Below are 16,650 nucleotides of genomic sequence, written 5' to 3' on the forward strand. Positions count from 1 at the left end.
GTTTCATTTTTGTTAAGAAGATGTAAAGTAAAAATGCCATTTTTGTTCTCACAAACTTGCATATCAAACGTTGCTAATACTACAATGAAGACGGTACCCTTCCTCCAGCGACTGTGGAAAGTTTGTCGACCTCCAATCAACAAAACATGACCCTGAAAAGTTTGTCGGATGCATTGCAAACGTGACGCTGCGAATGAATGGGTGTTGAAGAATGAAAAGAATCGCTGGAATTAAAAGGTGCCGTCTCAAATCATGCGTAAAGAAGCTAAAAGAATAACTCCCTCTACTCATAGTCCATTCAGAAAATACTTTCTCCTTTTTTTTGACATCACTGACTGTCGTTATCTCCTCCATTACGTTCCAGTAACTGTGTGCTTTCTTTCAATTGTGGTCTTTTCCTGAATGAAATGAGAGAGGAGGTCTTACCTTTCTGCGCCTGAGTGCCACTGTGTGACGGACATGGCGCATTACAAGACTCCATTATTTCTGTTATTATTAATATTGTCATTGTTATCATTATTATTATCATTATTATTATTATTATTATTATCATTATTGCCGGTTATTATTATTATTATTATCATCATCATCATCATCATTATCATTTATCAACCAATAAACATTTCACTCACTGCTGGTTTTAAATGTTGATATAGGCTCAACTGGCTTCCAGCTTCCAGGGTTTACTTGTGTGTACTTGTTTGTTTGTCTTTATTCCATTGCAATGTTCCTCAGTGTGAACTGCACTTTTAGTTTATAAAGTTTATTTCTTCTTCGTCAGGAATGCTCCGTTTTCGTACATAATAAAAGTGGATATGAGACTAAGTCCATGTACAATATGATTTCTTTCAAAGGAAACATTATGTCAGGCACTATAATCATGTTTAATGGTTTCCGCTTCTCGGTGAATGGTGGGTGCTTTGATAGTGTTTATACTATTGTAACCGGAGGTTGAATTAAACGTTTTATAAAGCCTATACCATGTTATAGGAGGTGTCAATACAATTCATGGTTACCAGTGAGGCTCTTGAACTTGAACCTTATTTCTATTAATTAATTGATTAATTAATCTATTTATTTATATATTTATTTATTTATGTATTTATTTATTAATCTAATTATTTGTATCTATTTTCGATTTATTTGATAATCATGTATTCAAGTATCAATGTTGCCTGTACTTATTTATTTATTCATTCATCATTCATTCATTCATTCGTTCATAAGAGCGGGAATGAGGAAGGTGGGAGGACAGATGAGCAATTTTTTTTCTTTTTCTTTTTTTTTTTTGGGGGGGGGAGGCGAGAATTAATTGCAGACCATCCTTGCAAGTTGTCCGCCCGAAATTTGTGACACATCTTTCATTAGGACCAAAGTTTTGCTTTTTTGTTTGTTTGTTTTTATACCTTAGCCATTTCCAAGCCGATTTTCATCACATAAACTTTTAATTCCTCTTATAATAAACAATATAATGTTCTTTAATATTTCATATAAGTGGGTGGTTTCTTATCATCCGGCAAAGCGAATCACCAACTCAACCAAAACTATAGGGCTCACACCCGTAAATACAATGGAATATCCCAGACCCCTTCACAAATTCGTACCAAAGATACCAAAATAAATGAAGAAAAAAATTAATTAAAAATCAATGATGTAGTTTGGCAAAAAAAATGAATAGCTGTAGATATTGAGTATGAATTCCTCTACAAACTGCATTTTGGTTGGAAGATGAAAGCTTTTCTGATGGAATTTGAGGGGACTATATTTCATTGGGTACGTGTACGGAAAATAGGTGATTTTTTTGAGTGACAAGAACTCGTAGTCTGGCTTTGCGGACCCCTGGACAGAATTTGAGCTGAAGAATCCACCCTGAAAATTTGATGGATGAAAGGGTATATCTCACTTATCCAGGTTAGTGAAGCTGAAACACCTCATTTTTCCCAGCTATTTTACAGAATTTTTTGAAATTTGATTTTTAACACACATCCCTATGGGGAAATATTTATGGGTGTGAGCCCTATATACTCATCCCTTTCAGGGGCAGAATAGAGGATGCCCTCAACGGCAGTATACGTTACTTGGATGAACATTGATTCGGAAACCACGGTGGAATGGGTTAGTTTAGAATTGAATGAAGTCTACTGGACTGTAATTTGATTTTTTTTCACATACTTTGTATTTCAATTTTTAAAGTTTTTTGATAAGATGATGGGAGACTTTTGATATAATTATATATACCTATAATTTTCTGATTTTTCTTTATTTTGATTGATGTGGAATCGAGAATTGTTCGTGCACAGGGCAGCCGTGTCACAAGAGTATACATAAGGCTGCGATCGTCATGCTCTGTCACACGGGACGAAGCCATAGAAGGTTGTTATCAGCAGATAGTTCTTTTAAAACATCGAGCAACAATAACAGATTTAAAAAGGAATATATGTATTCGTTGCTTCCAGTATTATACTGGCAACTTCCCGTATGAGAGTTTGAAGGGATGATATAGATTTAAGTGAGATGGGGCTTCAGGTTTCCAGCTTTTAGTGAGATAATGAGAAACCTCTTATGTTTATGAAAGAATCAAAGTTTATTTGATGAAAATCGGTTTTGAAATGGCAGATATCCAAAACGAAGGAATAATGAAAGGTGGAACCCACCTTTTATTAGGACCGCTTTCTTTTGATTTGTTTTTGGATATCTCAGAATTCCGGCTATTGTGTGCTCTGTAAAATTCCATAAGAGGTTTCTCATTATCTTGCAAAAAGCTAAAAGCTGAATCCCAATCTCAACTAAAACTATGATATCCCTATAAGTTCATAACTATTATAGTTTCGGGGGGAAGGGGTTAAACAATGTTTGTGCTTTGAATGCTTTGAATCGGCACAGAAAATCCCATATTATAGCAATGTACTGTGCACTGGTCAAAAGTCCTTGGCGGAGGAAGGATTAACGATGCGGGGAATACTCTCGCTGCGGCAAGAGTCAATTAAATTTGCGCTCTTTCGGACTAATTTCTGCCTCAAGCTACCGGTACCCTTTATGAATACATTGATTATCACCTTATATCACATTTTCAAGTCTATTACAATTTGCAATAAAACGTGATACGCTTTTAATATCTGAATAAATCGATTTCAACATTCGTGTTCAATCTCAAAGGTATATCTTTGACATCAGGAATGAGGAGCCAGGGAATAACATACAGCTGTAGTCTATTATTTTCGCTCACAATGTAACAGGGAGGTAAAGGACATTACCACGACTGACAAAGTACATGTATATACAATTACGTGGATTAGTGATTCATTTGCATGTACGATACACCGTTGGCGTATATAAATATACTACTCAGAATGTTGAGCACAGAAAAGGTTTTAGTGACACAACTGAACCCTCATCATTAAAATCAAAACTAAATATTGAAATATGAAACTAAGCTTAATCAAACTGATTAAAAAGAAAAAGAAAATTCTGTCGCTATAATCCACATGCAGAGGACACGCTTGGTCGGGAGCTCTTTCAAGGGCGCTGTGGCTAATGGCATAAGAGCGCCATCTGCTGTTTGGAACACGAAAGTATCTGCTCGGTGATTTGTTATCATTGTTATGGCGACGTATATAGAACAACTTTTACTTTTATGTTGCCAAAGAGTACCGAAGAATAGATTTTAAAAAAATCATCTTAATTCAGAAAGCTTCTGTATCATATTTTGTTGTTTTGTATGTTGTAAACTGCTGCAATTATTCACTGAAAAACAGCCCTGAGGCTGATAGTGGGTTTTCTTTAAACCGTTATATTGAAATAAAACAAACAAACAAAGCACTGAACATTTTAGAGAAACAAGAGATCAAAAAGAATACAAACGGTGTGTACAGACCTAAAATAACCATCGATTTCGACTGTAATAACGAGGTTTGTGATAATCTGTGGACTAATGAGATGTTGCTGGTGAGGTGATACGACATAAAGAATTCCTGCAACAACAAGAATGTTCCGGTCTTATTTTCTCCGAGACCTTCGCTATAATGGTCGGGGTTGCGATAGGGCTTTAGGTTTACTTTGATGTGAGGTTTAGGATTAGGATTAGGGAAGAATTTATGTTTGGCTTAGCGTGCAGATATTTCATGGGAGCAATTGGCGCACGGAGCAAAATATCATGGTACAAGCATGTGTGAGGATCGGACATTGTTTTTGACATTCTCAAATTACAGGATACAACTCCGCCAGAGAATGTGAAAGTTTAGAAGAAATAGATATTAGAGATTTCCATTGAAAGCGCAGGAGTTTCTTGAATGTCGGAAATAATGAGATAAATAGATTGATTACATTCGATAGTTTCACTTATTGCTGTCATAAAATAGTAATGACATGAGCACTTGGTACCACTACATAACTTAGATTGCCACAACTGAAATAAATTCTTGGAGTTTATAAACCTTGGCCTAGCATGATGAAGTTAATATTATTAAGTAAACGACGGTATATGGCAGTCTAAACGATATTCCTCTCTCAGTCACCTCTTGGACTGACAATATGTTGACTAATCATCAGGCATTCTGTACGGGAGGTCCCTGGTCTGCTCTTAGTTTGATACACACACATAACAAATTCAGCTGGACAATGAAAATGACCGGAAGGGGCAGCTGGTGATAAGGAAGAGTCGTGCTTTAACCCTCTGTGTACCGCATTACTTTCTGGGTCCATTATGTTTGTATTAACATTACTATTTTGTGCGCATTTGACTCACTGGTATAAAAAGGGTTAAAGGCATAATTTACCATTTGCAGATGAAACAAAACCCCAGCATTAGTGCTTCAAAATAGTTCTAAAATGTGAGTGAGGGATAGAAACAACCAATGTAAAAATTTGAATCAGTATAATCGATGTTAAGTATTGTTAGATATACAAAATGTGAACAATAGCTATAATAAAAAATGTTTCCAGACTATACAGTTATAGTTTAATGAGAAAAATAGTGGTATCTCCTTATATTTTAGGCTTTAATGCACACATTTTATATGGTAGGATGTTTTGTGATACAACTGACCTACACATAATTATGCATCAAAAGTGATATCTTGAACACTTTTAAATCACTGCTCCCAAAGGTAAACAGGGCCTTTTAGTGTAAGAACATCGACGCACCGTGTTGAAGTTGAATACTTAGTAGCTTTAATGGTTGTGCTGGAGAGGAAAAGTCCATGCAAACAGAATGCCAGAGGGTTCATTAAAATTGGACTTAGGTCTATGATAAGAGTTATGGACTTCTTATCAATAAGTTTCACATGTCTTCACTAATGAAATCAGTGAGTTCAGTCGCATCCACATAACTAGTGATCTGCTAAAACTTGAAGTTTTCCAATGGACTGGACACAAATCTTCTCTAAACTTCCTCTTTCTGACCTAAAAATAAACAGAGTATCGTTTACATCTTTGTCGAGTAATTATCCAGGAGCAACGACTTCTATAGGCCCTATATACATAGGGGATATCCGAGTTGTATTGACCAAAAGTATATATTCGCAAGATTTTATCCGTTTATCTGAGTCAACTTGAATATGGAATGGAATAACCACTTTTGTTTATGCATGTTTGCTTTGACGTGTGTGTGTGTGTGTGTGTGTGCGTGCGCGCGCGTGTCAAGGGATAGAGGAGAGAGGGGGAGAGAGAGGGCCAGGGAGGAAAAAATGTGTGTGTGTATGTGTGTGTGTGTGTGTGTGTGTGTGTGTGTTGGGGGGGGGGGGGCGGTGAAGTCTAGACAGTTCCGGGTGTGATCTCGATCTAATTTCGGTCTGAATGAGGAAGTGAGTGCATAGCATGCAAGTGTGTATCTTATGCCTATTGTGAACAATATTGTATGACGGTTGAGCGGTTTCCACGTACAGTGTATATTCCAGTAGGGTGTTTTTGCATGCTTTTCTCCATAACTTTGTCAAAAACATCGCTCACTGTGTGGTGAATTATCTGAACCGGAAGCCAGTGTCTACTTCTACCTAGCCCTGAATTCTCTGGTGTAACGTGAGTATTATACATGTATTATGATTATGCATATAAACATGCACACTCTTGACACATAATTATTGTCATGTTCGTAATGAATGTTATGTATCGCAACACATGCACATCGTCCAGTTTCCGAGACCAACCAACAGGTTGGTGGGTAAAGTTGTCGACACTGCACTGGCGCCAGGCCTGGCGCCACCATGCGTGAATACTTTCGCGTTGTCCACCAATCAACCTGTACTACTGTAGTCTGCAACATGAAAGTGAAAGCAGGGAAGTCTGGTACTGATGAAGAAGATTTCCGCGGCTTCCCTTGGATTGGAGTGCTCTGCAGGCTCGGTACCGGTCCCGTAAAGTCCGTACTCCAAGTACGGGGTGGGGATGGCGGGGTTGCATGTACATGCATAATAATTATTTCTCAAATCAGAAATGCAGCTTGAACTACATATACCACGACGGGTACAATTAGTGTTGGCATTTTGCAACAGTCTACGCTCTTCGCCCCGTACTCTAAAACGTTAGTACGCCATCTATGTACTACACTGTTATTTTAGGCCCTTTATATGGGTCAAAATTTATCCTCAAGTGATTGGTTGGAAAGGCTTCACGTGATTACAATTTAATGTAGGCTATGTATTTTCAGCTAAGCCAGATTTATTGGTAAAGTTGAAATCTTTGACTCTCCAAGAAGTATTATTTGCATTTCTATGATGACATTTTGCTAGTACAGCTAAACCTGTCTAAAGCGACCACCTAAGGACAGGTGGCCGCTATAGACTGGTAGACTCTGTGTGCATTACCTAAATTATGTACGTGTATCATCGTTGTATACGTCTATAAGTACTTACGCATGTACATGTATATGTGTACGTATAGGCACACAGTCGTGTGTTTCATGCATTGAACAATGCCGGTGTTTATGAAATTGTTGCACAGTAGCATGTGTACAGTCGTGAAGAAAACTTAACACTGGTGCATTATTATGACTGAATGAGCGATGAATGCAGCGGTGGCGATCACTGAGCGTTGCCCAGGAATGGCTAGTCTGGCACGGCTACAAAGCAGAAAAACACTGAATTATCGGCTCGGCTACGGCTCCATCAGGTTTTTGGCCGCTATAGACAGGTTAAAATCTACCGCGGGAAACAAAATTGTGGCCGCTGGCCGCGCTAGACAGGTGGCCGCTATACACAGGGTCTTTAACAGGGCTTTTCTCTCGGGGGATTTTTCAGTGGCCGTTATGGACATGTGACCACTAAGGCAGATTTCACTGTATAAACTATTTGCGAAATTATGTCACAAAGCAATTCTGATTGTGCGCAGCTTTACGTTTCTGTCCATTTTCGAACAAATCAACTGTAACATCACAAAGCAGTTCTGACATCGTGCGCTGCTTCTTTAGGGTCAGAGGTTCCCTTCGCAATATCGCATCCACCATGCAACTTCTCGCCTAGCACATTTCCCCCTCCTTTTGTTTATTTTTTTTTTCATCCAAAATGTAGAACAAAATATTTTGCTTTGAGAGAATGATTCCGGTGAAAACTATGGGATCGGTGCCTCCAAAAAAAAAAAAAAAAAAAAAAAAAACTATTCTCTTGAGGCAGCGCCCTCGGTGAAAAATTCTTTTGGAGTCACCTCTCCCCATATAGTTTTAACCAGAATCTCTCAAGGCAAAGGATAGTACAAAATTTGTACTCAGTAATCGTCTTCACAGGATGCCCTCGCAGGATGCCAGTATTCCGCAATATGTCCTATAACTGCCTTTGGATGTAAATTTCTCCGGCGATCGCGGTGGATTCACTCTCTGCGTGGTCTACACGAAACCAGCATATTTATAGGGATGCCAATTGCAATTGTGCCTGAAATTCATTAAAAAAAGCAACAACCAAGTTTTCGTAGTAGCTAGGGGCCTCGGAACGTGTTTTTAAACCCAACAGAGGCCGGGGCGCATTCTGCCCCTTATCGTATTTTCAAATGCCACTCCTACACGCTTCATTCAATTCAATTCAATTCAATTCAATTCAATTCAATTCAATTCAATTCAATTCAATTCAATTTAATGTAGGTTTATTAACAATAAAAAAGAACATGCAGCTCAAAAGCTGAAATTGTTCATTTTACAATTAAAACACATGTACGACATAAAAAAAAAGAATTATATTTGTTGAAATTAGCTATCAATATGAATATAAATATGACGAAAACACTGTACATACAAATAAGACCTTATATTTCAACCCGGCCCTAAATCCTTGACCTTTGATCCCAGACCCCAAAATGTCCAAGAAAATCATCAACAAACAGTACATGCACAAATATGTTTTTTTCGCTAAACCTTTGACCTTTTAACTCTCAATAAAAATGCATGTACATGTATTAGAATTAACAATAAATATTTTACAAATAGTAAAATATATTGCAAAATATAAAAACAAAATATACAAACCATTGGGTAACCGAACTAAACACGGAATAGTTAAATTTCTGACAATTTCTGAACAATAGAATAATTAATTTGATCATGAATATACATCACAGACAAAATCATATGAATGTAAACAATTTCAATTAAGTTTGATGACTTTTTTGTTTTGTTTTGTTTTCATACGTCATTATAATTAACCCATCTATTAACACCTTATCAACATAATCACCACAATGTTTACCTGAGTCTGGTGGAAGTTAATGAAATATTTTATGTGCTCCACTGCGGATACTTATAGAGCCTATCTACAATTTTTTTTTTTCTTTTGCGTTTTTTTTTCTACTCAAAGACCCCCCCCCCAAAAAAAAAAAGAAAAGAAAAGAAAAAAAAATGAAGCAGTAGATTCAATCTGATTGAATTTTATGTCAATCTGCGGTAAACGATTACATTTTTTTTTAATTATTCTACTTTCATTTTCTATATTTTGTCAAGTACAGATTGTCTATGGCTATGGATTTGGCGGACCTTTTGAACCCATACGTCCTGTTGAGCCTTCTGATGGGTGTACTCGTGCTCTACTCCCAGTGGTTCGAAACCCCCGTCTCGCTCCTCAAGCCTCTACCAGCACCAAGGGCGTGGCCTTTGGTAGGAAACCTCCCGCGGCTTCTCGCGACTGGGTTTGACTTTCGCGCGTTCCATTCGCGTCTGTCCGCGTCGTTCGAAGGCGCGCTCTTCAGCTACCGCGTGTTTGGTAAAAATGTGGTCGTCATTCCAGATGGCGAACTCGCAAAGAAGGCCTTCGATGATGCAGATCTGTGTGCGAAGCCGAAGGATGAGTTTCGAGCTAAACTCTCCAAGAGAGTGACGGCAGGTGATGATAGCATTAGATATTTATGGCTCTTTACAATTCCATTTATATCTGTGGTATTGCGAGACATCGTCATTATATGATGTGTTTGAAAAAAAAATGATGTCACACATAATGTTTTCGCATTGTTTTTGATCATTTTCTTCAAAAGAATAACATTGCTGCCTGTATGAAAAATACAAACGATCCGATCGTCGCAAATATGTCTGAATTCGCAACAATAAAAACTTTCAAAAAAGAGTTATTTTGGAGATGTTGATATAAATGAATGAAGTTCCCGAGAAATTAAAAGATTCAGTATCATTTTACAGTGGATTCATGCATGATTCCAGCGTTTCGGACAACTGTTGTAATGGAAGGCACTATACATGATTTCCAGGTATTGAGACATCATGCAAGAATGCATGGGAAGAACATCGGGAGGTTCTGGCCGTCTACCTGGGTAGGGAATCCACCAACGACAACATGGAACAGGCGTGCCTGGACGAGGCATCAAAACTGGTGAGGACGCTCCAAGATCTGAAGGACGCCCCCTTCGCGCCTCGCCGCCTCGTCGTCATGTCGTCGATCAATATCCTCTGCCAGATGCTCTTCGGCAAGGCGTTCGAGCACGACGACCCGGCGCTCGGCCAGTTCGCCGATCTCGTCATCGAGCAGCAGGATGTGGACGAGAAACTCGGCCTCGGTTGTCACCTGCTGCCTGGGTGGCTTGCTAAGCTGCCGTTCACTTCCGGGAGACAGAGGCGCAACCTGGAGAAGCAGGTGGTGGAAGTTGTGGCTGGGTTGCTAAACGAGTGTGGGCCGAGCTCCTCTGCGTCCAGCTGCTTCGTGAGTGTGTATCGCAAGGAGATGGACGAACGTTGGCGCAAAGTGGTATGAAGGCGTCTTGGTTCAATTTCTCTTTCAGTTGCTGTAAAATTCACACCTTTCAGAGGTTCAATAAAAGTTCTCCGGGGTAGTGCTCACTACAAGTAAACAATATCTTATACCACAGACAGCCGAAAACTTGATAATCCATTAGGGCTGACGTATGTGATAATCCCAGCGCAGATGGTAGCAAAATAGGCAGGAAGACAGTGTAGATTTTCATTGTTATCTGAATTATTAGTAAGTTATATCTTCTATAGGTCATTGATACGTGATGGTTAAATCCGATGCTGATAATTCATTGCCAACTCACTAATCTGCGGGAATTACGTTGGCACATACACACAGACACACACAAAATCAGATAAGACGTAATACTTTTGCGGTAGATTAAAGATATAATTTGCATCCTGTAGAATTACATTTACGTAACAATGCGTATTTTTCTTTGTGTATCTGCTTCCAGGAAAATAACGAGGTATGCTCACTGGACGACACTGATCTTCTGTGGACGTGCTACGACCTGATTAGAATGGGAGTGCGCACGACGTCACAACTTCTTACTGGTACCCTCCTTTTTCTGCCGAATCTCCCTGAAGTACAGGCGAAACTCCAGCAGGACATAGCTGACAAAATTGGGCTGGAAGAAGGTCCACTTCCCGCCGATAAGCCGAAGCTTCCCGCGATCGAAGCTGTTCTTCTCGAAACGCTGCGGATCAGCCGCGACGACCCACGGTTGCTGGTACGCGTCGCCCTGGCTGATGTTGCGGTGGGGAACTTCGACATCCCGCAAGGCATTGTCGTCGTCGCCGACGGAGAGCGCATACGTCACGATGCGCAAGCGTGGAAAGAACCGGATAGATTCAACCCCGACAGATTTTTGGCGGCAGACGGCACGATCTCAATGCATCAAGATTTAATGTTCTTTGGGGGTGGTGAGTATAAGAGGAGAACACAAGCGTTTACGATTTGCCGTAGAGCTCTGCAGCACTATAGGCTGTAGACCCATCGAAGGCACACTGACGCCTCAAACTGTTATGTAGGGTCTATTTTAGTACCATGACCCCAGTTAGTGTAGATCAGAAAGGGACTGTAGTGCATAAACCTATATATAAGAATGATACAAGAAGTTTTACTTTTTCTGAAAGTTTACCATAATGGCGCATTTATAAGACAAAATAAGATAAACAATGTAAAGTTTTAAACCCTGAAAAGGGGATTACAACAAACACTGTGATACTTGGCCATCATCTCCAGATCAATGGTTTAGATAACGATATTATTGTTGACTCGTGAGTACTCATTCTGTGTTGAGAATTTGCATTTTTTTTTTTCACGATTGCCAAGAAGTTGTATTCCTTTCTGCAATGTTATCATGTAGGCCTAACTATAATTTCTCCTACATTATCATGCTAACTATGCAGGGAAAAGGGTGTTTCCAGCTGAGAGCATGGCTACTTCCATCGGCTTCATCCTCCTCGCTCGCATCCTCCAGAGGCTGACGCTGAGCACGCCGAAAGACACACCCGCTCTCTCACCTCCAACGTGTATCCAAAGTTTGTCCGGAAGACTCATTGCCTCTCCTCGTGTGTCGTAGAGGGCGCAAGATAGTCTCCCGTGGACTCGCGTCTGACCGTGACGAGATGATGAAGCTCTTTTCCTTGTTTACTTTCTTTTTTCTCTCATGCTCAAAGAGACAGTTCAGTTTCGGTTGAGATTAGGTTTGAGGTTTTTTGAAATGATGAGAAACCTCTTATGAAATATGAAAAAAAAAGCATGCGATTGTTAGAGGACTTCAAAGTTTATCTGATGAAAATTGGTTTTACAATGGCTGAGATATCCAAAACAGAGCGATCCTGATAAAAAGTGGGGCCCCCTTTTATTAGGTTTACTTTGTTTTACTTTGTTTTTTGTTTTTTTGATATCTCAGCCATTTCGAAACCAACTTTTGTCAAATAAACTTTGGGTTCCTCTTGTGTACTCTTTAACATTTTCATTAAGTGGTTTCTAAGCATCTTGCAAAGAGTTAAAAGCTGAATCCTCATCTCAACTAATATTATACCATCCATTTAAGAGAGCTGAGACTAAAGCTTGGCGGTGAATTAAAAGTAAAATCACTGTGTAAGCTTTCATGATATCTGTCTACTTTCGGCTGAAGAAGCGGCATGGTGTCAGAATTCTCATGAGTCTAAACCTCAGGACAGATTGAAATTTAAAGAAACGTAGTACTTAATGATCTTGCAACTTGCAGAGCCTGTTTGTGGGTTAAGTTATCTATACCTTGACCAGGAAATTATTTTGAAATATTTGTGGCTTAAACTTTTATATGGCATAAGCTATCTATCGCTAAATGATTACTGATAATGACAGAATCTCAATGATTATGACACAATTCATGACTAGATGTACAGTACTTATGGCGTTATGGCGGTAAAGAAAACTTACAGGTTTAGTTATTAAATGTCACCGCATGGCCAACGCATGAAGATTCGGAGAAGGGATTTTGTTATTGACTCAGAATTGTAAAATCACCAGTGCGATTGACGAGTGTGCGAATGTACTGACTTTGTCGTAAAATCTCAGAGAGTACTGGTGGTTTAGAAATTCAATAATGCCACAACCCCTTGTTTTTCACACGTGGGATAGTAAATACGACCGGATGAGATTGCAATTGAGTTTTCTAACACCGTCTGTGGATGGATCTGATTATTAGATGGGGAACAGTTTTAGTTGCTGAGTTGACTGAACTAAAAGGGAATAAAAGGGAGAGAGGTAACACGCAGAAAGACAACCCTGGGCATATTGACATAATTATTACAAAGGAAGAGTTGAACCAACTGTATGTCGATAACTGAAGTATCATGCTAGGAATGTGTACTGGCATGATAGAATAGATTTCAGGCAAGTTTAGTTACTTTCAGACGGTGATCCTTAACCCCGAGAAAAGCTATCTTCGCGGATAAGCTCGCCGCTAAGCACTGTGTAGATGCACTCCTTAATAGCTAACTTTCGTTCACTCGAAGATAGCTTTTAACGAGATATCTCAGGGTTATCGCTCTTACACTATCAACGAGCCGCGGGGTCCCCACCACAGAACTTTTCTGTGGTCCCCACTAGTTAAAGCATCGTGTGGACAGAACTTTTTGATAGGAACTTGTAGGCACGCGCAGTTACCGGGGGGGGGGGGGGGGGATGGCAGTAGGCCTGCCCTCGAGGATAAGCTTCGTCGTGAGAACGCGCGTCGTAGTTATGGGGCCAGAGCTTGTCATCGAAGATAGGTATCCTCGAGGTTAAGAATCACCGTCTGAACGTGTTAACTATTGACTAACATTATTAATGCTGGCTCATGGGTGCTGGAATCCGTATGATTAACTTGTTCAAAACAAACAGTAAGAAAGAAGTTGAAAGCGTCCAGCGTTTCGGTCTTGCGGTAGGAGTGTGTTAGTGTAGGACTCAGATGGGTCAATAACCTTTACTGTTTCGATCCATCTGCACAGTTTTCGATTGAAGATTTTTTTTTTCTTTTGCGACGGCGAATCAGAATTTCCGCTGAAATGCAGATGTGTAGTTTTTGTTTGCTATGAGAAATAACTTGTGCATTTATGGTTCATTGGCAATAGGTTGCGTTTACGAAATATTTTGGTGTATTTTTCTTTCAATAGCGCGATTAGAGCTACTTACTCAGCTGTTTGTATTTTTGCAATGTTTTCTTCAAAAAAATGTGTTGAAAGCTGAATAAATTTAAAACTGTAGTAAGTAATTAGCATCTTGTCCTATATTTTCCCTATAACTGTGTGTTTAGTCATTGGTATTATGTTCTCCAGAGTTTTGACGCTGTGTATGTACTTTTGATTCTTGAATCATTCTAGAATTATCCAGAGAGCAGATTGAGTCTCGGTTATCTGATTGTTCGTTTATTTGTCTGGGGTTTTGTGTGTGTGTGTGTGTGTGTGTGTGTGTGTGTCTATTTCCGCATTTTTTAGTCTTCTGCAAAAATCTTAAGGAAATGAAGGATATTCTGACGCAAAAGACCAGTTCACAAACATTGTATGCATTTTTTACCATTACAACAAAAGTTGTTCCAGAAATTAGAAAGCCTGCCCGAGCATTTCCCGACATAGCAGAAACGAATGCATCCAAACTGGATTCCCGCAGTACCTTTGACTTGTATGTATTGACTTGCACAACCTATAGCTAGCTTCTAGTCCAAAACATCAACAAATTTGAATGCACTATCTAAAGCATGCTTACATCAGGGAGGTGGTACAAGTTCCCACCTCCCTGCTTACATTGTAACCAAATCTACTGACAGGATGATTGAGAGAAAGAGAGAGAGAGACAGACAGACAGACAGACAGATAGAAAGAAAGAAAGAAGGATGAGAAAAAGAGCACAGAGAGAAGAAACCGGAAGCACGTGATGCAGATCGATGCGTTTGCTGTGATTAGACTCTGAGAAGAAAACGACAAATTCTGTTCAGACGTTTCAAATATGATATTATGTACACATGTTTTATAAGCCGCAAAACTATTCTGCAAAATTCAAGGAATGACTGATAATATCTTTATTGAACTAATTTGATTATTCTCACTATTAATATAATACAGTATTTATTAGCATATAATCACAATTCATATAAATACATAAGCTTAACAATAATGTGGACTAGATTTGTACAAAATAATATGATACCCGTTTGTGCTACCACCACTAACATGTTTGAAAAAAAAAAATACACGTATCATAATATATTTACAAAATGTTATATACAACGAAACGCACGAAGGAAATGTTAGATCCCTTACATCCTATGTACATAATAGTTCAGTTCAATCTCATTCCTAATATCCTACAGACCAATAATATAATTACAGTCGCTAAATGGTAGAAAGCATTACATACTGGACACACGATGTGATTATGATACAATAGTACCAAAAGCGGTACAAAGGAAATGGTATAGATCCCATTCGCGGTACGAAAGTTAAGTTCAATCTCTTTTGTAATATCCTACAGACCAATAATCTCGTTAACAGTCGCGAAATGGTCGAAAACATAATACATGTATACTGGACACATGATTATTAGACAATTGTGCCAATAGCGGCACAATGTAGTAGTATAGTGATGACAATGATGCCTGGTTTACCCATATTATCATAGCCTCTTCAGTTCTACAGCACCGCCACTTTTAAGACTGCTTTTAAGACTGCTGTTTCAATATCATAATGTTTTCCTAAAAATGAGTCCATTCTCTGCCTCCACCTCCAGTTTGAATTCCGCTTGGTTGCCTTTGGAGGATCCCTACCAAGTACCAAGTACCGCCCTAAAGGCCACGCTATCATCAGTTTCCAGCACTGACAGTTAGTTATCAAGGTCTTTACACCTTGGTCAACATGGTTAAGAAGGGCGATGTGGGTAAAACATCAAACTGAAGACCGCCTGATTGAAAGTCTACATCCTTATTCACGATATACCACATTCGGCTCCCATATCCAACTTTTACAGGAAGGAGTGGGTATCTTTTAGCTCATTATCCTGTCGTCATCATTCAAAGATCCTGTCCAGGTGAAATGGACATTTTATCTACTCTGGTTTTCCATCAGTTCCGCGTGTTTTGACACAGATACGTCTATCACAATCAATCCTGGCAGAATTAGCGTACATAATGGACGACCATTTGAAGGCGATACACCGTATACGTGTTCACATTACAACATTACAAGACTGTACATGATTGTAATAAACATTATATGCAGAAACTGGAGCTGCGAATCAAAGTGCAGTGTATAAAAACGGACAATTTTAACTGCAAAAGTTTAAAGCAACAGGCTTTCACTGAGTACTTTACTTGAAAGATTAAAGATCGATATATTCCAGATTGAAACAATAATGTGCGCATCAGGGAAAAACACAGGTTTTTTAAGAGGACCTAAGATTTCATTTCATTTTGATTTGCTTATTAGGAAACTATAGAGACAAATTATTTAGAACTTTGAATTCATTTTACGCTGTTCTAAATCAAATCGAGTATTTCGTTAAAAATGTTATTAAGATACACTGAAATTTAGCTCGTTATTCAATGAATAATGTGAAATGTGATGTGTCTCCAAACGCCGTCTTGCAGCCAGAGCTGTGTCGAGTATGACTTTTAGTAGAGGAACGTTAGACATCCTACTATAGCGCTTTGAACCCAAACACGTTTTTTTTTTTTTTTTTTCGTGAGTTGCGACTAGTTGCCACTCTATCCATGTAACATATTCCTGACTATGAGACCCAGCAGGGGTGGTCTCGCGCTCACCTTACTAGTATGACAAGTTCACCTTCCACGCACTCTTGCACGCTACACCAGAGAATTACTAAAGAGAACTTCTCAGAACTTCTCAGAACTGGGCGCGCGCCCACTCTTGATTTTTGTTTAAAAAAAAAAAAAAAATGTGGGGGGGGGGGGCGCCCCCCCCCCTGATTATGTAAAGGCGCCTCCCCTTTA

The 16,650-nt window shown here is 39.2% G+C and overlaps 1 protein-coding gene across 1 annotated transcript; it reads left to right on the top strand.

Moving 5' to 3' along the window:
- Positions 1-5,966: 5,966 nt before the first annotated feature.
- On the top strand, positions 5,967-12,010 carry LOC139725328 (cytochrome P450 1A1-like). Its single transcript, XM_071636414.1, has 5 exons — positions 5,967-6,015; positions 8,923-9,296; positions 9,673-10,166; positions 10,627-11,095; positions 11,585-12,010. Exons 2-5 carry the CDS (start codon positions 8,930-8,932, stop codon positions 11,755-11,757), a joined length of 1,503 nt encoding a protein of 500 aa, XP_071492515.1. The 5' UTR covers positions 5,967-6,015; positions 8,923-8,929; the 3' UTR covers positions 11,758-12,010.
- The last annotated feature ends 4,640 nt before the right edge of the window (positions 12,011-16,650 follow it).

This window comes from Diadema antillarum, unplaced genomic scaffold (assembly GCF_040938485.1).
Source record: "Diadema antillarum isolate AM-2024a unplaced genomic scaffold, OU_Dant_1.0 seq00000035_RagTag, whole genome shotgun sequence".
Classification (NCBI taxonomy): Eukaryota; Metazoa; Echinodermata; class Echinoidea; order Diadematoida; family Diadematidae; genus Diadema; species Diadema antillarum.

Coding starts and splice junctions, on each gene's coding strand:
- LOC139725328 (XM_071636414.1), top strand. CDS start 8,930: ATGGCTATGGATTTGGCGGACCTTTTGAACCCATACGTCCTGTTGAGC. Junction 9,297..9,672: donor CTCCAAGAGAGTGACGGCAG/GTGATGATAGCA, acceptor CATGATTTCCAG/GTATTGAGACATCATGCAAG. Junction 10,167..10,626: donor ACGAACGTTGGCGCAAAGTG/GTATGAAGGCGT, acceptor ATCTGCTTCCAG/GAAAATAACGAGGTATGCTC.